Below are 24565 nucleotides of genomic sequence, written 5' to 3'. Positions count from 1 at the left end.
AGTGTTTAGCCAAGTCCCTGCTCCGCCCCCCAAACGCTGCAGCAGGCAAGTCATGCTGCAGCTTGGGGGGGTCTACAGAGCGTAATTGCAGGACACGTTCTCCACATGCACAGAATTGGTCCTATGCAGGCGCAGACCCAGAAACATCAGAGATGTACATTCATCATCGGATGAACGTACATCTCTGAATCAGGCCCAGAGTTTGTCTGAGTGCTGGAGAGTGCAATTAGGAGTGTACCACCTGAACAGTGGCGTAGCTATAATGTGATTTGGGTAATGGATCAAAGGGGCCAGGCACCTCAAACCCTGCACCCAGCACAGACATACACTGTGCCTGCAGCACTCATCCCACTATACCTGCTGTTGGCTGTGAGTGACATTTCCCAGCAATATCTTTCTGGCACCGATGGCACCAAAACATGATATGCACTGTGCCGAAGTCTTTACTATCTTCTGTGCATGCAGTGCAGATCCCCCCTGTGCACTGCACACACTGCACCCATTATATATGACCGTGAAATGGGTGTTCTGCATGTGTGGGGCCCGATGCAATTGATGCAGGGAGACGTTGCACACGGGCCTCTCATTTGTTAGAACACCCCATGGGAGGAATGGCCCCTGTTTGTCACAAGAAACACAGACAAAAATTGTGATCAGGTCATGCTCAAGCAAAACTGTAAATAAATAATATCACACAGAGGAGCATCATGAGAGATGGGGGAGTCAGGGACCAGGTGACAGCTGTAGTAGTAGCCTGATCTCAGAAAAACCTACTGAAATGGGAGTTGGGAAGTGTTTTCAAAAGAGAAAGCAGAAACGGATCAAGGATCAACAGCATAATATTTAGTTCAGTATATAATTGCAGGTGGGCAAAAATTAATTGTGCAGCTATTTTAATAAAAATGTAAATGTTAAAAGTAAAGCCATACATCTTTATGTTCAAAATGTCACATTATACAAACAATAACTTTTTATATATAATATCTATAGTATATAGTAAAATAATACAATGGAACAAAAGTAGAAATAACAATAATATGAACCTGCCTAGTGTTATTTGTGTGAGCTGGACATACCATGAATTTTAATACTGCAGTTGTAGATAAAGAAAAATAAATATTTATGTATTAATAATAACAAATCCAAACTAAAGTCGCGTATCCACGAGACGATATTATGAACGATAGCGTTCAATCGTCCATTGTATCGGCCAGTGGATATGCCGTCAACGACCAGCGATGAGCACCCCCGCTGGTCGTTGACGACATCGCTCATCGCCCGAACCTGCTGTCCAACCTGACGATATCATCAGGTTGTGCAGGAGGTTCGGGGATAAGGGAGGGTGCTGGTACTGAACAATATAGTGAATTATATCGTTCAGTGTGTGTGCTCTATGTTGTGACTCGTTAAGGACATTGAGCACACCACTGCCGGGAACACACTACACCAGGCATGTCAAACTCAAAATACCAACCGGGATGAATATTCAAGTAGGTGGGATGCAAAAAAAAATATTCTTATTGCAATTTTGAAAGGTTTATTATTAATAAAAACCAATGCAGTGCCCCGTGTAGTAGTGCCCCTTATGCAATGCCCCATGAATTTGTGCCCATTATGCATAGCCCCTTATGCACTGCCCTAGTAATGCCCCTTATGTGCCCCCAGTAATGTCCTTAGTAGTACCCCTTTTGAAGAGCCCCCAGTAATGCCCCTAATTCAGAGCCCCCAGTATTGCCCCTAATTCAGAGCCCCCAGTAATGCCCCTTATGCAGAGCCCCCAGTAATGCCCCTTATGCAGAGCCCCTTATGTTGTGCCCCCAGTAATGCCCCTTATGCTGTGCCCACTCCTAGTATAGAACAGGCCCCACTCACCTGTGCAGTACTTACCTTTCTTCACGATGGCCGCTGGGCACTGCTCCAGTCCACGCCGTTTTCACTGCCACCGTCCCGCGTAGACGCTGCCGCTGACTGGATCTAATTAGATCCAGAGCGGCAGGCGCAAGCTCCTCTCGTCGCGCTGCATCACTGGGAATGCTGGTCTCTGAAGCTATATCAGAGGCTTCTGATCGCTTCAGTCAATAAGCAGCCGATTTGGACAATGGCAATGATATTAAAGGCAAAACCTTTCAATGTTGTTAAAGGCAAATCAGCTGGCAAAATTGCATAATATCGACTATCTTGAAGACCTGCAGCTCAATACATTTACCCCCTTATGTGCATTTATCTAGCACAAAGTGGGTATTTAGAAATCAAAGGTAGAAGCATTTGAAACATTTGAAAGTTGAAAGCTCTTGTATGCATACTAATGACATCACTCTCCAAATATTGGAGAAAAATAACCATTAACTGCCTCAGTTAGACTTTTACGTGTGCACTTGGGGCTCAAAAGGTGTCAGTTATTTTGGAAAAATATCAGACTTACATATGCATGTTGTGTCACACAGAATCAGGATGCATCAAAATCAAAGCACAGCAGTATTTCTTTACATATCAGGTATAGAAAGGCGTATGCCATAGGGGATGCATACGCCGACTGCCAGCGTCCCGGCTGTGAAATCCTGGCAAATGTCTAATGGCAGGTGTCGAAATCCTGTCATTAGACCTACGCCGGGAGCCCAACACCTGGCTTTCCGGTCGAAGGTAAGCCGGGCGCGGACAGCCGCAGGGGGAAGAGGGGGGAAGAGGGTTAGGTTAGGGGTTACCGGGGGCAGGGGTGTTTCTAGAGAGGAGGGGGCCCGTGTGTAGTCTCCGACACGGCCCCCTCCTCTCCGTCCAACGGCTGACAGCGTACTGAGCTGTGAGTGGCCAGCGCCGGAGTTATAGACTCTGGGCACTAGAGTGTGCCCAGAGTCTATAGTGTATGCACAGATCACCGGGAAAATGGCCGCGACGACCATTTTCCCTGTACTGCGCATGCGCAAATGACGGGAAAATGGCCGCCGCGTCCATTTTCCAGACGTTTTACAGCGCCGGAGGCGCCAGCGCCGACGTGGGACTCTGGAAAGTTAAGTAATATTATGGGTGTAGGGTGTGCGGTGAGGGGCCCCCTGGACCCAGGGGCCCGTGTTTCCCACACTCCCTGTACCCATTATAGATACGCCCCTGCCCGGGGGGGACTTAGGGTTTGGCACCCCCCCCCAGGAGGTTAGGGATAGGCTAGGGGAAGGGGGGGTTAGGGTTAGGCATCCCTGGGGGGGATGTTAGGGTTAGGCACCCCCCGGGAGACTTAGGGTTAGGCTGCGGGGAAGGGGGGGGGGTTATTTTTAGGCACTTAGAGGGGAGTTAGGGTTAGGCACCCCTAAGGGAGGGTTATGGTTAGGGGGGGGAAGGTTAGGTTAGTAAATAGAAAAAATACTCACCTGTCGGGATCTTCACTGCCGGGCTTCCGCTGTCGGCTGGCGGTAAATCAAACTGATTCCTGCCATAGTATAGAGATGTGGTTTAACAGTGTTAGTTATAAATCCAAATGTTACATTACAGTATTTCTACACAATATAATGGAAAAATGAAGTGTGTTGTCAGTGTTATTAATAAAGTTATACTTTCCCTAAAATAAAAACAGTCCCACATTTGCCTTTTACTGTTTTAAAAATCCAAAATAGGTAATCCAATTAGATGACATAATATATTATTATTATTATAATTTATTTATATGGCGCCACAAGTGTTCCGCAGCGCATTACAAAGTACATAAACAAATAGGTGACCAGTGACTTACAGAACAATACAATGCAGGACAATGACATGGATAATATATATTGCTGCATAAGCAACCAAGTGTTAGGTGCCCTAGTGGGGAGTAAGAAGTAGATCAAAGTAAAGTAATCTAGCCGCTTTTTACCACTATTTGCTTATTCTAAACAAATACTATAGTCACAGTGGACCAGTTAAAGTTGAGAAAGACAGAGGAAGTCATATATACGCCAACATCAAAAATGTCACTGATACATGTTACCAAATTGCAAATACAACAGAGTGGTCAAAATCTAGCCAAAATGCCAAGGCCAGGCAGAACACAGTATTGCATCTCCTATTAGTGGGTAGCACACCCAGACAAAACTAGATAAATGGGCCACAACAATATTTCCATGAAGCAAACAAATGAAGCTACATTTTACTTATGAATACTTAAGAATAAAGAAATAAAGTACTGAGAATATATCAATTCATTTAAACTGTACCCATATGCACATTTTTGCCCCTCATTACCAAGCTGTCGCTAAGTATCTTATTGTCTTTTCAGGTCAGAGAAGAGTTTGCAGACACTGAGCAGATAACTATTATTGAACGATTCCCTTACCCATTCCAGGTATGAAACAAACTATACAACAGAATGACTCAGTTTAGTAAAGCCTAATACACTTGAGAAATAGCACTTATATGGCCTTAGGGACTTACACCACTAGATGTTACTTTTACCAAGGTACAGTATATTTGATACATTCTCCAAAGACAGATAGGCTTTTCATTTCATTGGTCCTGTAAAGAAAAACTGTTTAATCCCAAAGTATGGATAGTTCAATGGTACAGTTCCTGGGGACATTACTCCAATAGTATCCATACTTTGGGATTAAAAACTGTTTAATCCCAAAGTATGAATAGTTCAATGGTACAGTTCCTGGGGACATTACTCCATACACAGATGTGGAGAAATAAACATTGATTGCTTTAACATTTAAATTATTGCTATTGGCAGCCCACTATTTAAAGTTTAAATAGTGCGCTGCCAATAGCAATAACCACAGGAGAGGACACAACACAATCGGCTTGGGATGAGGGAAGAAGTAAGTAATCTGTGACTGTGACAATGTTCCTGTTTCTGATAATGACCAATTTCCTTGCAATACTGCCTATGCTTAAATTGCTATATGCATTATTTAAAGCAATCAATGTTGGTAAGGAGTGTGACCGTTCCTGAACCTGGAACATGGTGTAGAGAATAAATCCCAGCCTTTGTGACTAATACAGACACAGATCCCAATCCTGTTGGCTAATGTAGAAAGCAGACCCCATTAATGTTGGCTTATGCAGCAAGGGGACCCAAGTCCTGTTGGTTAAGTTATAAAGCAGGCCTTATTCCTGTTGGCTAGTGCAGAAATTAGAACCCATTCATATTGACTAATGTAGAAAGTAGACAGCAGCACATGTTGGCTCATGTAGAAGGTAGATCCAATGCGATATTAGAATACAATAAAGCACTGCCCCTGCGTATCCCCTCCGCACACTTTTCAGGGTATTTTACGCAAAAAAATAACCTGCGAGTGGTGCTGCACATGCACCGACGGTTCCCCCCTCTTCCCCCATTCCCCACCCCCCTTCCCCCCAGATCTTACACTTACCACCTTTAGATGATCGGTAAACTATTGAGCTCCTCTGTCATCCGGTAATCCGTTTGCTGTGCCCCGGTCATCTGATGCAGTACACTGAGGTTGCAGCAAAGCATCTCAGTTTACAGATCAGATGACCAGGTCACGGAGCCACTCACTGGTTGCAGGGGCGTGCAGGTAAGGGTCTTTATTTCCTGTTTTTATTTTCTTCACTGTGATCAGTGCTGTGGGCGGTCAGACACGCAGGCTGATCACTGAAACGTACTCCGGGCTCTGCTTTCCCAGCAGGCAGGGAAGGCTTAGTTAGGAGTAGTTGAGACGGGGGGACCCTGCTTGCTGCCATCTCCAGGTGGTGTTGTTATCACACGGTCTCCCTCCCTGCCAGTATTTTTCCACAATTCTCTTTAGTACATTTGAAGGAGATCGCATTTCTCATTACAAGTATTGGAAATGCGATCCGCTTACTAAAAATGTGTGCATAGCCACCTCGCCAGAATGAGTGACATGAGAAGCCGTTTGCGGGGGGTGACAGGGGTTGGTCGAAGGAAACGGGGGAGTGGTGGTGTGAACGCAGGCGTGCCTGGGCGTCTTAACGCCATTTCAGAGGCGTGCATAATTAAGACGCAGCGTCATAGTACACGTCACATGGTTGTTTTACACACTGAAGCACTCGCAGTGCTTGCGGTAGGGTATGGTCAACCATAAGTGCTGCGTTCGCTTACGATGGTACTCGATGTTACCAATGGTTGCATACACATCCTGGAGATGACGTGCATAAGTGGGCATCTTAAGACAGGCTGGTGGGCATCTGCATACACACCGCGATTGCACGCCAGGACATAGTGAGCGTGCTAATGCCTTGCCGTGCAGGGGCGTATCTATAATGTGTGCGGGGCACATGGGCCCCTGGGTCCAGGAGGTCCCCGCACCACACACCCTGCACCCATAATATACTTACCTCTCCGGAGTCCCACGTTGGCGCGGGGGTCCGGCACTGTAAATACGTCTGGAAAATGGCCGTAGCAGGCATTTTCCTGTCATTTGCGCATGCGCAGTACAGAGAAAATGGCCGCCGTGGCCATTTTCCCGGTGACCTGTGAATGCGCTATAGACTCTGGGCACACTCTAGTGCCCAGAGTCTATAACTCCGGAGCTGGCCGCACACACAGCTCAGTGCGCTGCCGGCTGCCGAACAGAGAGGAGGGGGCCAGTGAGGGAGACTGCACACGGGCCCCCTCCTCACTAGAAACGCCCCTGTTGCCGTGCGATTGCAGATTTGCGAACTTTCGCTGCATGCGAACGAACGCATCTAGCGAGCAAGTCTGAATCGAGCACTTTGTTCTAAGTGAAACTAATTAAGGTGGTTCAAGGTCCAGTGCTGGAGGTAATCTGTTTTTCTTTCATGTAGAAAGCAGACACCAGTACTGTTGGCTAATGCAGAAAGCAGTCACCATTCATGCTGGCTAGTGTGAAAAACCGACATCAATACTATTGGTTAGCACAGAAAACAGACCCCCAAACTGGAAGCCTGGTGTAAAAAGCAGACCGTCGACCAAGACACTTATGTAAAACTAATGTCAAATGCTAAATCCAGACAGCAGTCCTGTGTAAAATGCAGACTCCAATCCAAGTGGCTAGTGTAGAGAGCAGATGGCTGTGCAGAGCCCATTATTTACCTGCACTGTCGCAGTAGGTCTGATGCAGCCACAATCAGTCAATTGAGTATTCCCCCAACACTGATATTAAAGAGCAGCTGTTCCCCACTGACAGTATGTTCCAATGACCACAGCATAGCCAAACCATTTTCTGGGACACCAATGGTAGCAACTCAAATACAGAGTTTCTAAAGGGAAAACTTCAAAATCTGGTTCTGCCCCTTGTAATTAGGGATATATAGTAACTATGATTTCAATGTGGCTGTATCTCCATACGTTCTATGGGCCTGATTCAGAGCCGAACGCTCTGACCAGAGCGCTCGCTCTGAATCAGGGCCCTCCTACCTATTCTTGGAGCGGCCTCATGGACGCTCGCATAGCTGTGGGTTACCACCCACAGCTATAGCGAGCGTCCATGATGATGGTCGCGATGGTCAAGACGAGACCCTGCTGCTGCAAGCCCTGGAGTGATTTTGGCTCTATCAGAGCCAAAATCACTCCCACTGACATCACTACTGATGTCAGTGGGGCCGGACTCAGACGGTAGGCGTTCCCATGGGAACGCCTCCGTCTGGCAGCCACACCCCCGGCACGCCCACCAAAGGGGGCGTGCTGTCACTCACCATCAACAGCACGGCGCCTTTGGTGCGAGACCCAGAGCGACGAATTCCTCGTCGCTCGCCGGGTCTCACGCATGCGCACGACGGAGCTCCCTCCGTCGTGCGCATGCGCACTTCGGCACCATCGACCCGCTTGTGAGCGTCCTGCGCTCGCGAGCGGGTCCGAATCAGGCCCCACAAGAGTGCTCTAAACAGTAATATCGTGTGTAACAGCTGTTTGCCACTCCTATATTCATTTACGGATGTCTTGACAATATTGCTGTATCTGCAAGAATGGAAGAACTATAACTTGTGTTACATTAGATAATTCCATGGGCTCATTTTTACATGTTTTGACAAGTAAATATAGGAAACGCAGAAATGCACATGGAAGTAATTGATCTCTGTGCAGTACAGCTTGCCAAACTGGATGATGTAATCATGTAAGAAGGATCGGGACAAGTTAAACCTGTTCCTTCTCAGTTATACATATTGATAATTGATAGTTGGCTGTAGGAACTGCAGTAACATTTGTTCATAGATATCAATGATCTCTATGTAATTGTCTGTCATCTCTTTGATCACCTGTTAATAAAAGAAAAGAGTAACTGAGGGCCTGATTCACTACTGTACGCAACTGCGATTATGCACGTAATCGGCCGATTGTTGCGTTCTGCGCATACATATACAATGCAGTGCGCGAACAAGCTATTGCAATCAGCGGCTACGCAGTCCAATCGCAGAGTGATTGACAGGAAGTGCCGTTTGTGAGTGGTGACGGGGGAATGGTCAGGCGAATGCAGACGTGCCAGTGCGTTTCAATGCCGTTGCAGGGGCATGCATAAATTATCCACTGCGATGGCCTACGCAGCCTGAGGTCTCATAGCATACGTGGTTGTAATGTAAGCAATTTCTGAGTAAGGTCAGGGCTTGTGCAAGTGTGCGTGAGGCTGCGATGGTACGATGGTTTCACAGTCTTGATAAACATTACGGATGTGTGGTAAGTAAAGTGGGCTTCCTTGTGTAGTGCTGCGAGGGAATAGTGATTGCAATGAATTAGCATGCTATCACAGTTGAACTGCGTGCGTAATCGCTATTACATACGCAGTTGCGTACGATAGTGAATCAGGCCCTTAATTAGTACCTCGATCAGTTTGATTATACCATATGTGCACAAGCATGGATATGGTTAAAGCCAGAACAATTAGGGTGCCTTGAGGACAGAGTTTGGGAAACCCTGTCAATGCTTACATGGGTAACTAGGAATGGGTATATAATGCCGGCTGTTGGGATGCCTCCTGTCACAATAATGACAGCGGCATCCCGATGGTTGGTATCCCGACAGGGATCGGGTAAGTATACTTACCCTCCCCCCTTCTCCACCTAACCCTCCCTTCTTGTAGCCTAACACTCCCCACCTTGCACCCTAACCCCCCCCGTTAGTGCCTAATCCTAAGTTTCCCCCGTTTGTGCCTAAACCGAATCCTCCCCCCTTGGTGCCTAACCCTAACCCCTCCAGTGGTGCCTTACCCTAACCCTCCCTCATAGGAGTGCCTAACCCTAACCCCCCCTCCCAAAACCTAACTCTAACCCCACTAATTTACCTAAACCTAATCATCCCCCCCGCGTGGGGCTAACACTAAGGGCGCCCCAGCTTATCTTCATTCGGGCATGCATCCTCCTGGATTCCGGCGTCGGGATTAAGATGGGCATCGGTATTTCGACGCCTGTCTTAACTTTCTTGTCAGGATTCCAGTGTCGGGATTGAGACCGGTGGCCTTGCGGCCACTGGTCCATCCCATGTAACTACTATAGTAGAGAAAATATCAAATAGCCTTAAAGCAGAGGTTCCCAAACACCAAACACTGTCCTCAAGGCACCCCAACAGTTCAGGTTTTAGAGATATTCATGGTTGAGCACAGGTGGTTAAATCAAATTGACAGATGTACTAGTGGTCAGGGCCGGATTAAAGGGGGGGCGACAGGGGCGATCATCCCTGGGCCTCCACACCTGAAGGGCCCCCACACCCAGCCATCGGGGTTAAAGTGAACCGGAGGAGACGGAACCAGTTCCGCCTCCTCCGGACACCTAACCCCGGTGCCGCACGGAGACACCAGGCGCCCGCTGAGATTGTAAACAGCGGGCGCCCGGCTCCCTCCCCGCAGCGGCAGCCAGAGCTCCGGCTTCCGGCTCAGGCAGTGAACTATTGGAGAGACGTCATGCGTCTCTCCCATAGTGCAGAGGAGCAGCACCAGCCGAGTGGATCAGAAGGCAACGGGATCGGGGCTTAAGGTAAGTATGATTTTTTTTTTTCTCTTTAGCGCAAGCGGCTTTTCCACTGCTGGGGGGGGAACATTACTCGGGGGGGACATTACTACTGGAGGCATTACTACAGGGGGCATTACTCGGGGGGGACATTACTACTGGGGGTATTACTCAGGGGGGGCATTACTCAGGGGAGGGGGGCATTACTACTGGGGGCATTACTCGAGAGAGACATAACTACAGGGGACATTACTCGGGGGGGACATTACTCGGGGGGGGGGCATTACTACTGGTGCCACTACCACAGGGGGCATTACTACTGGTGCCACTACCACAGGGGGCATCACTACAGGGGTATTACTACTGAGGGCATTACTGTTGGGCACACACAGGGGGCATGACTACTGGGGGCACAACTACAGGGGTATTATTACTGGGGGCATTACTGTTGGGCACACACAGGGAGCATGACTACTGGGGGCACAACTACAGGGGTATTACTACTGGGGGAATTTATACAGGAGGCATTACTATTGGGAACACTACTACTGGGGGTATAACGACAAGGGGCATTGCTTAGGGGTCACTGCATAAGGGGCAACACTCCTGGGGGCACTACTACTGGGTGCACTGCATAAAGGGCACGTAATAGGGGCCCCCACATGTTTGTTGCCCAGGGGCCCCCACAGACCTTAATCCGGCCCTGCTAGTGGTCAAGCATATTGATTGAGGTACTTGTGGTCAAGCACAGACATCCTTAAAACCTGGACTGTTAGGGTGCCTTGTGGACTGAGGGCCTGATTCAGAGCCGGACGCTCTGACAGAGCGCTCGCTCTAAATCAGGGCCCTCCTACCTAAAATTGGAGCGGCCTCCTGGCCGCTCGCATAGCTGTGGGTGACCACCCACAGCTTATTCGAGCGGCCAAAAAGATGGTCGCGATGGTCAAGACCATCGCGACCATCGGGCTTGCGACGAGACCCTGCGGTAGGGTCTCACTGCTGCAAGCCCAGGAGTGCTTTTGGTTCTATCAGAGCCAAAAGCACTCCCACTGACATCACTAGTGATGTCAGTGGGGCCGGCCCCAGACGGTAGGCGTTCCCATGGGAACGCCTCCGTCTCGGCAGCAACGCCCCCGGCACGCCCACCGTCGTGCGCATGCGCACTAGGGCACCATCGACCCGCTTGCGAGCGCTCAACACTCGCGAGCGGGTCTGAATCAGGCCCTGTGTTTGGGAACTTCTGCTTTACACATTACTGCAACCCCGGCATCATCAGTCGTCTCTCTTCTCCTCTCTCTCTCTCTTCTCCTCCTCTCTCTCTTCTCCTCCTCTCTCTCTCTCTCTCTCTCTCCCCCTTTAGCTCTCTTTTGGGCAGCCATCTGCAGTATGCTTAACAGACTGTGAAAAAAATCTTCGCATTAACCCCTCCTAGCCTAGTATTTTTCACTTCCGTTTTTTTCAACATGATGAACAAAGTTAAAAATTGTTTATGTGGATCTAATTATGCAGGTGCAAGGCATTATCACCATCTTTCACTTTTCTGTGTCATAATATCTTTTGATGGGAGGAACAGACTACATATTTCTCTGTAGAATTATTTTACTGATGGTGCGAAGGCTTACAAGATTAAATATATTTCCATTATTTAATCACCAATCTCAACAAACGTTTTGCGCCCTAAACTACTCCTACTACTAAGGTGTCAACTGCACAGAAAACCTAAGATACAAATATATATATAAAGTGCTGGAGATAATTGTTTGATCTGTGCACAATTACTGCTACTGGAAGTGGGTAAAGGTACTGTAGTAAAACAAAATGAAATAAAAAATAAAATCATACGGTGACAATGGACAGCCATGCATGCTTGCTAGAACCTCAGTTATCACAAACATCCTCTCCTAAATGTTTTTTAATTGTAGTCTTCTTTTAATTAAGCAATGTACAGTATATTCAAACCACATTAGCGCTCTCCCATCTTCTACCAACAAACTAGGGACCTCATTTAGAGTCTCTCGCTAGATGCGATCGCTCGCCTTCAGCGTATGCAAATTTGTCAAAGTGACGCCACGGGAAGCGATCGCTCGCCAAGGCATAAGCACGCCCACCATGTCTTAGCGAGCGTCCAGCGTACGCCCAATCACACAGGCAGAGCTGCCCACTAGCGCACGTCATCTCCAGGAAGTGTATTGAAACATTGGTACATCGAGGACAATCGGAAGCGATCGCAGCGCTTGTGGTTGCCTAACCCTACCGCAAGCACTGCAAGGACTTCAGTGTAAAAAACAAGCATGTGACGTGTACTATGACGCTGCTTGTTAATTATGCATGCCTCTAAAACGGCGTTGAAACACTCAGGCACGCCTGCGTTCGCACCTCCACTCCCCCGTTATTAGTGTCCAGCCCCTGTTACCACCCACAAACGGTCTCTCCTGTCATTCATTTCACTGGCCTGTCTTTGCTGGGAGAGTGAGCGGCATGCGATCGCACAGAGTAGTTCGCGCACGTGCAGAACGAAGCATGCGCATGCGCGTACGCAAACCATCAGACTGCTTGCGAGCGACTCTGAATGAGATCCTAGGCCCAATATTAACAATTTGGACCATAAAACTCTGTGCTAAAAAGCAATTGCAGGACAAGGTGACAAAGATGACATACAGATGTGTCCTCACTCGTCACACCAAACAGCCCCTCTAGGCTCAGAAAGCCCCTTTATGTTGTTTGATAAAATGCAGATATAACAATTTTATTCCTTTTACTATTACCAACCAGCAGTTATTCTTTTTACACTTTTAAAATGTTTATTTTATATTTACATTTATAAAACCACAATAAATAACTTCAAATAACTTTAAAGCTGCATACACACACAACGATTTTGTTACCAACGATTTTATGAACGATTTCCTGTCAGATTATCTGTCAGATTTTTTTGAACTACAAACAATTTTTGCATATTCCCTTAATGAAAATCATTCAGTTGGTCAGTCTGACTAAACTACAAACGTGAACGCGCATGAACGATAATCGTTCATCGTTTTAACTCAGAAAGCGAACGATTTTTACAACGATAAACGATATCATTAACAATAATCGTTCAAAAAATTGTTGTGTGTGTATGCACTTTTACACATTTAAAATTGAGGCTCTTATATCCCTACTTACAGGACCGGCTCCAGGGGGAACCGCACCCTGTGCAGGATGGGCAATCATTGGCCCTTACTTGAGCGCATAACCAAAAATGGGGGTGTGGCCTACTTACCATAGGCCATGTCCCCTAAATGACGTTATTTGGGGGGGTGCCCGTATGGAGCGCCTCCCGTTAACGTCAGGCTGGGGGCGAGCCCAGCTCTACGTCAGTAGCTGGGTTGCCCCCAGCTCTCTTCCTGTACTGAATGGATGCCGCGCGCATTTGCACGGCATCCATTCCTCTTTTCCGGTGCCGGCTCGACCGACCACGGGACACTTCGTCCTGCGGGTGGAACAGCAGGGCTGGGCCCGAAAAAACAGGACTGTCCCGCTGAAATCGAGAATGGCTGGGAGGGGTGTGACATCTATGGGGTGGCGCCCCTGTTCGACCGCCCTGGTCAAACATACCTCGAGCTGGCCCTGCCTACTTACACATTGCAGTATAACAACATAGGAGATGCAATTACCCATGCTAGGTGTGAAGAATGTATTAACTTGATAAACATGTGTTAATGATTTAGTATAATATGAAAATCTTTTGAATTATTATTGACTATAGATCGTTTTGTAGTTGGAGCGGTTTTATTTGTAGTGGCTTTAGGAAAAAAAAATCAAATTTAGAGTGCGTTTATTTGTATAAGATACATATTTCCACACAGCCATCTGTTTTGTTGCATCCTAACTGGGTACACACTAGATGATATTTTGGACGTTTTGACAATTACCAATGGATCGGAACAACAAATCGTTTAAATCGCTCCTGTGAGTGTTTTGTTGCGTCTTTTGGTCGGCTCTACATGCTGCTCAATGTGAGGATGTCATTAATGATTTTACCACATCATGCAGTGTGTATGCTCTACCGAACGACCAGGTGATACAGTATATTAACATTATATAGTTAATGATACATGATATTGTTTGTAAGATTGCACCGTGTGTATACACTATATCCTTTGTCTGGGAGTTTAAGGGAAATTTTTGATGATATAGTATTGTTTGCACATTGTCTAATGTGTACCCAGCTTAACACTTGACTCCTTGGAGAAGCAAGAAGAGATTGGAAGGGTGTAAGCAAGCGTAGTTAGTACATTATGGGCATGTTCAGGTCATTGCAATTGAAGTAGGCCTGGGCGCAGATGCATATATTATACACCTGTAAGGGGTCATATCTCTTGAAGGTGCTGGTAGGCTGGTACAATAATGATGGCGGTGGCAATCAGAGCACAAGTTAGCTGTTTTGTACATTGCCAAAAATATTACACTAGCCTGCTATTATTTGCGTGTTACTACTGCAAAACAAAACAGCAGAATGTCTTATCAAAAGTGAAAATGTATACCTGACATGCATTGTAGGATTGGGGCAAAAAGTTTTTTTTTGTAAGTACAATGAAATTGTACATATCATGTTTATTTAACGCAAAATTTCTATGCATTTATAAAGACTAACATACCCCTATATAGCATCATGTGCTCCCATATAGCTAGTATACATCAACATAGCCTTGCATGCAATCAGATAAATCAAGTATACTTCCATATAGCCTCACATTCCACCAGATTATACACCCTATATGACCAACATATTCCTTATAGATTCAAGTGTCACTAGATACTGATAGCAAATAGCCCTATATAACCTCACATGCCACTGGTTATCTAAAATGTCTCCCATACAAATATGTCCATATGTTTTCTATGCCTCCATATATTAGTGCAGAGGTTCCCAAAATTGGTCCTCAATGCACCCTAACAGTTCAGGTTTTAAGGATATCCACTCTTGACTTAATCAGTACCTCAGTGAATTTGTTTAACCACTTGTGCTCAACCATGGATATCTCTAAATCCTGAAGTGTTTGGGTGCCTCGAGGACCGCGTTTGGGAACCTCTGTATTAGTGTATGGATTCAAATAAATGATGCACAGGGAAATGTATCAAACCTTCTAAAGAGTGGAGAAGTTGCTCTGAGCAACCAATTAGCTAGCATTTATCAAAAACATTCTATAATATGCTATTTAGAAGGTAATTGGTTGCTATAGGCAACTTCTCCACTATTTACAAGGTTTGATACATCTCTTCCATAGGGCCCCTATTAATTAATGATTGCATTGCAATATGATCTAGGCATTACATTACCGCCCATGGTCACACTGAAAGATGCAATCCTATTGCCGGAATGTATCATCCGGCACCCGCAGGGACAGGGGCTCCGAAAGAAGCCCGTCCCTGTGATGTGCCCAGAGTGCTGCTGGGGCTACTGTGCATGCGCAGTCACGCTGACTGCACATACACGGCCGCCACCTTTCCCGGCTAATTATGCGAAGTGTAGCACATAGCTTTAAGCATGCCAGTGCTTAAAGTGTTCCTAGAGAAGTGGTGGAACTCCCCCAAGCCCCCCCCCCACCAGCGCTTTATTAAAAAAGGGACAGCGTGCACCGTAGACACACACCCAAAAAGGCGGCATTGTCTTAAAGAAAGGGGCATGGTCACACAATTTTGTTCCCAATTAAAATTATGCCACACAGTAGCATAATCTTGCTTCACCCCTGATTCACATTACACCACATAGTAGTGCTCCTTATTCATGTATGACACACAACAGTGCCCCTTTTCCACAATGCCCACATTTGTGACCCTTATACACAATACCCACAGTAGTAGTGCCCCTACTACACATAATACCCAAAGTAGTAGTGCCCCTTATACAATGCCCACAGCAGTAGTGCTCCTTATGCAATGCCCATTGTGGTGGTGCCTCTTATGCAGTGCCCCCAGTAGTGGTGCCCCTTATGTAGTGCCCCCAGTAGTAGTGCCCCTTATGCAGTGCCCGCAGTATTGGTGCCCCTTATGCAGTGCCCATAGTAGTGGTAGTGCCCCTTATGCAGTGCCCACAGTGGTAGTGTCCCTCATTCAGTGACCCCAGTAGTGGTAGTTCCCTTTATTTAGTGCCCCCAGTAGTGGTGCCCTTTATTCAGTGCCCCCTGTTGTGTTGCCCCTTATGCAGCGCCCACAGTAGTGGTAGTGCCCCTTATGCAGTGCCCACAGTAGTGGTAGTGCCCCATATGCAGTGCCCCCAGGAGTGGTGCCCCTTATGTAGTGCCCCCGGTAGTGGTAGGGCCCCTTATGCAGTGCCCACAGTGGGAGTGTCCCTTATTCAGTGACCCCAGGAGTGGGGCCCCTTATGCAGTGCCCCCAGTAGTGGTAGTGCCTCTTATGCAGTGCCCACAGCGGTAGTGCTCACAGTAGTGGTGCCCCTTATTCAGTGCCCCAAGTAGTGGTGCCCCTTATGCAGTGCCTCCAGGAGTGGTGTCCCCTGTAGAAGTAATGCCCCCTGTAGTAATGCCGCCAGTAGTAGCGCCCCCTGTAGTAGTGCCTTCAATAGTAATGCCCCCCAATAGTAATGCCCCCAGTAGTTGTGCCCCCAGAAGTTATGTCCCCAAAAGTGAAGCAGCTTACTCATAAAAAAATAAGCCCCGCTTATGCGTCCGCTGCCTCAGGTCCGCCTGGCTGCTCCTCACGACGTCTCTCCCATAGTGCCATGGGGGAAGCCAGAGCCAGGCGCTTGCTGGTAACAAAATCTCAGCGGGCACCTGGCAAATGGAGCCTCCCGGCATCGCCGGGCTGAGGTGGGTCGGAGATGGAGGAACTGGTTCCACCTCCAAATAGAAGTGACGGAACGCTTCCACCACATTCCGGCCCACTTTAACCCCTGGCTAATGCCATCTTCAGATGGCATTAGCTGCAGGGGCCAATCTCCGGAATACATTGCATTCCAGATGTTGGTAAATTTGGCAGCATCGTATTCCCCATAGAAACCTATAGGGGATGAGGCTGCCAGCGGGAATGGAGGGATCGCAGCAGGGAGATGGGATGGGAATGGGATGCCGGCGCTCGGGATTTCGGTGGTCAAAATCCTGACATCGGCATCCCGGCAGGGTTAGGATACCAACACCTGTCGGGTCAGTATCCTAACCCTCCCCGCACCACCCTCCCTGGTGCCTGAACCTAACCTCCCCCCTAGTGCCTAAACCTAACCTCCCCCTCCCCGCACCCTAAACCTAGTGCCTAACCCTCCCTCCAACACCACTACTTACCTTCAGGATGCCAGCGCTGGGATTCCGACAGGTGTCCCATGTGTCAGGGTACTGAACGTCTCCCATCGGAGATGCCTGCTGTGATCCCTCCTTCATACAGTATATCTGGGGAAAACTTAATATTTGCGGTTAATCACCGAAAACGGGTGTTTTCGGGGATATAGCTGCAAATATACAATAATAAATGGGCCCCATAGCCTCATGTGCCTTTTCTCTCACTGTGTGTCACTGTGTTCAACCCTATTGTGCAGGTTGGGTACTAAGGTGTAACAATGGCACTACTTCAGTCTGTCTTCCTCCTACACTGTGTCTTACTTCTATATCTTTCCCTTCACTTACTTATAAGATGTGCTGTATTCTATAAGAGTGAGTTATGCGTTGATGCGCAAATACAATCTTGCGGCTTCAATGGATACTAAAAAAATGGAGTAATACCAAATCCACATTTAAACCTTATACAAACATAAGTACCTTGATAGCGCTGATTGTAAATACACCTGATTTCAATCGGGATTTGTTAATAAATTACCCAATGTTATAAAATTATATCATTTATTCCATAAATATAACACAACAAACAAAAAAAATAGAATATCAAAGAAAAACATATAATGTTACATTGAGAGAGAAAGGGTTCCACAAATAACTCACCCAAACAAGGTGCTGCGGTGGGCAAGTGCTAATTAAGCAATGGGTCCCGGGCCTCAATATCTCGGCACCACCGCAGGGAGTGTGTTAAGTCCAAAAGTATGGCTGGGTTCCCAAATAACGTCCCTCCTGGTCCTCAGGTAATCACCTTTCTGCAACGTGTTTCGGATCACTAGGGGATCCTTCTTCAAGCAAAGGTGACTTGTGGTCTGCAACTGTCCCTTTTTATATATTATTCCAACCTCTGATTGGTCTTCAAATTCCCGCGCGTTACCGATGGATGCGGCGGCCGCGTCACTTCCGGTTAGGGGTGTGCACCGGCCACTTTTCGTGTTTTGTGTTTTGGTTTTGGATCTGGATCTTTCTTCGTGTTTTGGATCTGGATTGGTTTTGCCAAAACCACCCTTCCGTGTTTTGGGTTCTGGGTTTTGTGTTTTGGATCTGTATTTTTTTTTAAAAAAGCATAAAAACAGCTAAAATCACAGAATTTGTTGGTTTCTCTGCTCCTATGCTATTATTAACCTCAATAACCTTAATTTCCACTCATTTCCAGTCTATTCTGAACACCTCACACCTCACAATAGTGTTTTCATGTCCAAAAGGTTGCACCGAGGTAGCTGGATGACTATGCTAAGCGACACGAGTGGGCGGCACAAACACGTGACCCATCTAGGAGTGACACTGCAGTGGCAGACAGGATGGCAGTTAGAAAAACTAGGCCCCAAACTGTACATAATGCAAAGAAAAAAAAGAAGTGCAAGATGGAATTGTCCTTGGGCCCTCCCACCCACCCTTATGTTGTATAAACAGGACATGCACACTTTAACAAATCAATCATTTCAGCGCCAGGGTCTGCCACACAACTGTGGCTGAAATGATTGGTTCGTTTGGGCCCCCACAAAACAAGCTGGCAATTAATGTGTCCCTGCACAAACTGGCTCTACGGAGGCAAGATGTCATCCTCATCCTCCTCATCCACCGATTCCTCACCCTCTTCAGTGTGTACATCCTCATCCTCACAGAGTATTAATTCGTCCCTGCTGGAACCACAGGTCCCTCTGTACGTTCTGGAGGCTGGTCTCCCTGGAAGAGTTGATAATTCATTTTATGAACATCATCTTCTCCACATTTTGTGGAAGCAACCTCCTACGCCTTTCGCTGACAAGGTTCCCGGCTGCACTAAACACTCTTTCGGAGTACACACTGGAGGGGGGGCAACTCAGGTAAAATAGAGCCAGTTTGTACAGGGACCTCCAAATTGCTTCTTTTTCCTGCCAGTACAGGTACGGACTGTCTGACATGCCTACTTGGATGCTGTCACCGATGTAATCCTTTAACAGACAGACGCACGCTTGTCGCTGCTGCTTTGAGGATTCAAGTGCGGCTACAGCCCACACAATTCACAAAGACAGAAAAAAAAAAAGAATATTTTTATTGTTTGTGGAGCACACTTTGAGGGTTACACCACCCTTTAACAGACAGACGCACGCTTGTCGCTGCTGCTTTGAGGATGCAAGTGCGGCTACAGCCCACACAATTCACAAAGACAGAAAAAAGAAGAAGAATATTTTAATTGTTTGTGTAGAACACTTTGAGGTGTCACCACCCTTTAACAGACAGACGCACGCTTGTCGCTGCTGCTTTAAGGATGCAGGTGCGGCTACAGCCCACACATTTCACAAAGACCGAAAAAAAAAAGAACAATATTTTAATTGTTTGTGTAGAACACTTTGAGGTGTCATCACCCTTTAACAGACAGACGCACGCTTGTCGCTGCTGCTTTAAGGATGCAGGTGCGGCTACAGCCCACACAATTCACATAGACAGAAAAAAAAAGAACAATATTTTAATTGTTTCTGTAGCACACTTTGAGGGTGTCACCACCCTTTAACAGACAGACGCACGCTTGTCGCTGCTGCTTTGAGGATGCAAGTGTGGCTACATCGCACACAAGTCACAAACACATTAAAAAAATAGTTTTTTATTTTTTGGAACACTTTGAGAGTTACACCACCCTTTAACAGACAGACGCACGCTTGTCGCTGCTGCTTTAAGGATGCAGGTGCGGCTACAGCCCACACAATTCACATAGACCGAAAAAAAAAGAACAATATTTTAATTGTTTGTGTAGAACACTTTGAGGGTGTCACCACCCTTTAACAGACAGACGCACGCTTGTCGCTGCTGCTTTAAGGATGCAGGTGCGGCTACAGCCCACACATTTCACAAAGACCAAAAAAAAAAGAACAATATTTTAATTGTTTGTGTAGCACACTTTGAGGGTGTCACCACCCTTTAACAGACAGACGCACGCTTGTCGCTGCTGCTTTAAGGATGCAGGTGCGGCTACAGCCCACACAATTCACAAAGACAGAAAAAAGAACAATATTTTAATTGTTTGTGTAGCACACTTTGAGGGTGTCACCACCCTTTAACAGACAGACGCACGCTTGTCGCTGCTGCTTTAAGGATGCAGGTGCGGCTACAGCCCACACAATTCACAAAGACAGAAAAAAGAACAATATTTTAATTGTTTGTGTGGCACACTTTGAGGGTGTCACCACCCTTTAACAGACAGACGCACGCTTGTCGCTGTTGCTTTAAGGATGCAGGTGTGGCTACAGCCCACACATTTCACAAAGACCAAAAAAAAAAGAACAATATTTTAATTGTTTGTGTAGCACACTTTGAGGGTGTCACCACCCTTTAACAGACAGACGCACGCTTGTCGCTGCTGCTTTGAGGATGCAAGTGTGGCTACATCGCACACAAGTCACAAACACATTAAAAAAATAGTTTTTTATTTTTTGGAACACTTTGAGAGTTACACCACCCTTTAACAGACAGACGCACGCTTGTCGCTGCTGCTTTAAGGATGCAGGTGCGGCTACAGCCCACACATTTCACAAAGACCGAAAAAAAAAGAACAATATTTTAATTGTTTGTGTAGAACACTTTGAGGGTGTCACCACCCTTTAACAGACAGACGCACGCTTGTCGCTGCTGCTTTAAGGATGCAGGTGCGGCTACAGCCCACACAATTCACAAAGACAGAAAAAAGAACAATATTTTAATTGTTTGTGTAGCACACTTTGAGGGTGTCACCACCCTTTAACAGACAGACGCACGCTTGTCGCTGCTGCTTTAAGGATGCAGGTGCGGCTACAGCCCACACATTTCACAAAGACCAAAAAAAAAAGAACAATATTTTAATTGTTTGTGTAGCACACTTTGAGGGTGTCACCACCCTTTAACAGACAGACGCACGCTTGTCGCTGCTGCTTTAAGGATGCAGGTGCGGCTACAGCCCACACAATTCACAAAGACAGAAAAAAGAACAATATTTTAATTGTTTGTGTAGCACACTTTGAGGGTGTCACCACCCTTTAACAGACAGACGCACGCTTGTCGCTGCTGCTTTAAGGATGCAGGTGCGGCTACAGCCCACACAATTCACAAAGACAGAAAAAAGAACAATATTTTAATTGTTTGTGTAGCACACTTTGAGGGTGTCACCACCCTTTAACAGACAGACGCACGCTTGTCGCTGCTGCTTTAAGGATGCAGGTGCGGCTACAGCCCACACAATTCACAAAGACAGAAAAAAAAAGAACAATATTTTAATTGTTTGTGTAGCACACTTTGAGGGTGTCACCACCCTTTAACAGACAGACACACGCTTGTCGCTGCTGCTTTGAGGATGCAGGTGCAATCTAGACGGGATTTGGAACCGAGGACACACTACCTCCATCAATTGTCTAAATCCCACTGCACTAATGTCGGATACCGGACGCACGTCTAACACCAACATAGCAGTCAAGGCCTCAGTTATACGTTTTGCTTCAGGATGACTGCTGTCGTACTTCATCCTCATCGCTAGGGACTGTTGGAGGGTCAATTGTTTAGTAAAAGTAGTGATGTTCCTACTTCCTCTCTGGGATGATGAACAACTCCCAGCAGCAGCAACAGCACTAGGAGGAAGAGGTTCTTGATCTTTCCCTATTTTATTTTTATCGGAGAAAGTTTGGTCCTCCATTTATGTTATATTGATATATATACGTGCGGCTAAAGCGCACACAAACACAGAAAATATTATTTTATTTTGGCTGGAGAGTAGTGCACTTTGTGGGTTACACCACCCTTTAAGAAATGAGCCAGCCGGCTCTTTACTTATGGGACACAGGCGCACGCTTGGCGCTGCTCCTTTGTTGATGCACGTGCAGCCACAGTGCACACAATTCACAAACACAGAAAATAATTTTTTTTTTGGTTTGGACTGGAGTGTACTTTCGGGGGTTACAGCACCCTTAACGGTCAAGCCAGCCGGCCCTTTACTTATGACACAGGCGCACGCTTGGCACTACTTTGTTGATGCACGTGCGGCTACTGCGCACACAATTCACAAACACAGAAAATATTTTTTTTTTAGGTTTGGACTGGAGTGTACTTTCGGGGGTTACAGCACCCTTAACGGTCAAGCCAGCCGGCCCTTTACTTATGACACAGGCGCACGCTTGGCACTACTTTGTTGATGCACGTGCGGCTACTGCGCACACAATTCACAAACACAGAAAATAATTTTTTTTGGTTTGGACTGGAGTGTACTTTCGGGGGTTACAGCACCCTTTAACGGTCAAGCCAGCCGGCCCTTTACTTATGACACAGGCGCACGCTTGGCACTACTTTGTTGATGCACGTGCAGCTACTGCGCACACAATTCACAAACACAGAAAATAATTTTTTTTTGGTTTGGACTGGAGTGTACTTTCGGGGGTTACAGCACCCTTTAACGGTCAAGCCAGCCGGCCCTTTACTTATGACACAGGCGCACGCTTGGCACTACTTTGTTGATGCACGTGCGGCTACTGCGCACACAATTCACAAACACAGAAAATAATTTTTTTTTTGGTTTGGACTGGAGTGTACTTTGGGGGTTACAGCACCCTTTAACGGTCAAGCCAGCCGGCCCTTTACTTATGACACAGGCGCACGCTTGGCACTACTTTGTTGATGCACGTGCGGCTACTGCGCACACAATTCACAAACACAGAAAATATTTTTTTTTTTGGTTTGGACTGGAGTGTACTTTCGGGGGTTACAGCACCCTTAACGGTCAAGCCAGCCGGCCCTTTACTTATGACACAGGTGCACGCTTGGCACTACTTTGTTGATGCACGTGCGGCTACTGCGCACACAATTCACAAACACAGAAAATAATTTTTTTTTTGGTTTGGACTGGAGTGTACTTTCGGGGGTTACAGCACCCTTAACGGTCAAGCCAGCCGGCCCTTTACTTATGACACAGGCGCACGCTTGGCACTACTTTGTTGATGCACGTGCGGCTACTGCGCACACAATTCACAAACACAGAAAATAATTTTTGGGGGGTTTGGACTGGAGTGTACTTTCGGGGGTTACAGCACCCTTAACGGTCAAGCCAGCCGGCCCTTTACTTATGACACAGGCGCACGCTTGGCACTACTTTGTTGATGCACGTGCGGCTACTGCGCACACAATTCACAAACACAGAAAATAATTTTTTTTTTGGTTTGGACTGGAGTGTACTTTCGGGGGTTACAGCACCCTTAACGGTCAAGCCAGCCGGCCCTTTACTTATGACACAGGCGCACGCTTGGCACTACTTTGTTGATGCACGTGCGGCTACTGCGCACACAATTCACAAACACAGAAAATAATTTTTTTTTGGTTTGGACTGGAGTGTACTTTCGGGGGTTACAGCACCCTTTAACGGTCAAGCCAGCCGGCCCTTTACTTATGACACAGGCGCACGCTTGGCACTACTTTGTTGATGCACGTGCGGCTACTGCGCACACAATTCACAAACACAGAAAATAATTTTTTTTTTGGTTTGGACTGGAGTGTACTTTCGGGGGTTACAGCACCCTTAACGGTCAAGCCAGCCGGCCCTTTACTTATGACACAGGCGCACGCTTGGCACTACTGTGTTGATGCACGTGCGGCTACTGCGCACACAATTCACAAACACAGAAAATAATTTTTTTTTTGGTTTGGACTGGAGTGTACTTTCGGGGGTTACAGCACCCTTAACGGTCAAGCCAGCCGGCCCTTTACTTATGACACAGGCGCACGCTTGGCACTACTTTGTTGATGCACGTGCGGCTACTGCGCACACAATTCACAAACACAGAAAATAATTTTTTTTTTGGTTTGGACTGGAGTGTACTTTCGGGGGTTACAGCACCCTTAACGGTCAAGCCAGCCGGCCCTTTACTTATGACACAGGCGCACGCTTGGCACTACTTTGTTGATGCACGTGCGGCTACTGCGCACACAATTCACAAACACAGAAAATATTTTTTTTTTAGGTTTGGACTGGAGTGTACTTTCGGGGGTTACAGCACCCTTAACGGTCAAGCCAGCCGGCCCTTTACTTATGACACAGGCGCACGCTTGGCACTACTTTGTTGATGCACGTGCGGCTACTGCGCACACAATTCACAAACACAGAAAATAATTTTTTTTGGTTTGGACTGGAGTGTACTTTCGGGGGTTACAGCACCCTTTAACGGTCAAGCCAGCCGGCCCTTTACTTATGACACAGGCGCACGCTTGGCACTACTTTGTTGATGCACGTGCAGCTACTGCGCACACAATTCACAAACACAGAAAATAATTTTTTTTTGGTTTGGACTGGAGTGTACTTTCGGGGGTTACAGCACCCTTTAACGGTCAAGCCAGCCGGCCCTTTACTTATGACACAGGCGCACGCTTGGCACTACTTTGTTGATGCACGTGCGGCTACTGCGCAC

The 24565-nt window shown here is 46.9% G+C and overlaps 1 protein-coding gene across 1 annotated transcript in view; it reads left to right on the top strand.

The window, feature by feature from the left end:
* BTK (Bruton tyrosine kinase) overlaps positions 1-24565 on the top strand; it is a 172239-nt gene that overhangs the window by 39166 nt on the left and 108508 nt on the right. Inside the window, exon 3 of the mRNA XM_088466793.1 lies at positions 4244-4309. Within this exon, the coding sequence (XP_088322919.1) occupies positions 4244-4309 (66 nt within the window). The remainder of the gene's footprint in view (positions 1-4243; positions 4310-24565) is intronic.

This window comes from Taudactylus pleione, unplaced genomic scaffold (assembly GCF_031769625.1).
Source record: "Taudactylus pleione unplaced genomic scaffold, aTauple2 ptg000009l, whole genome shotgun sequence".
Lineage (NCBI taxonomy): Eukaryota > Metazoa > Chordata > Amphibia > Anura > Myobatrachidae > Taudactylus > Taudactylus pleione.
This window is presented reverse-complemented; position numbering and strand designations above follow the sequence as displayed.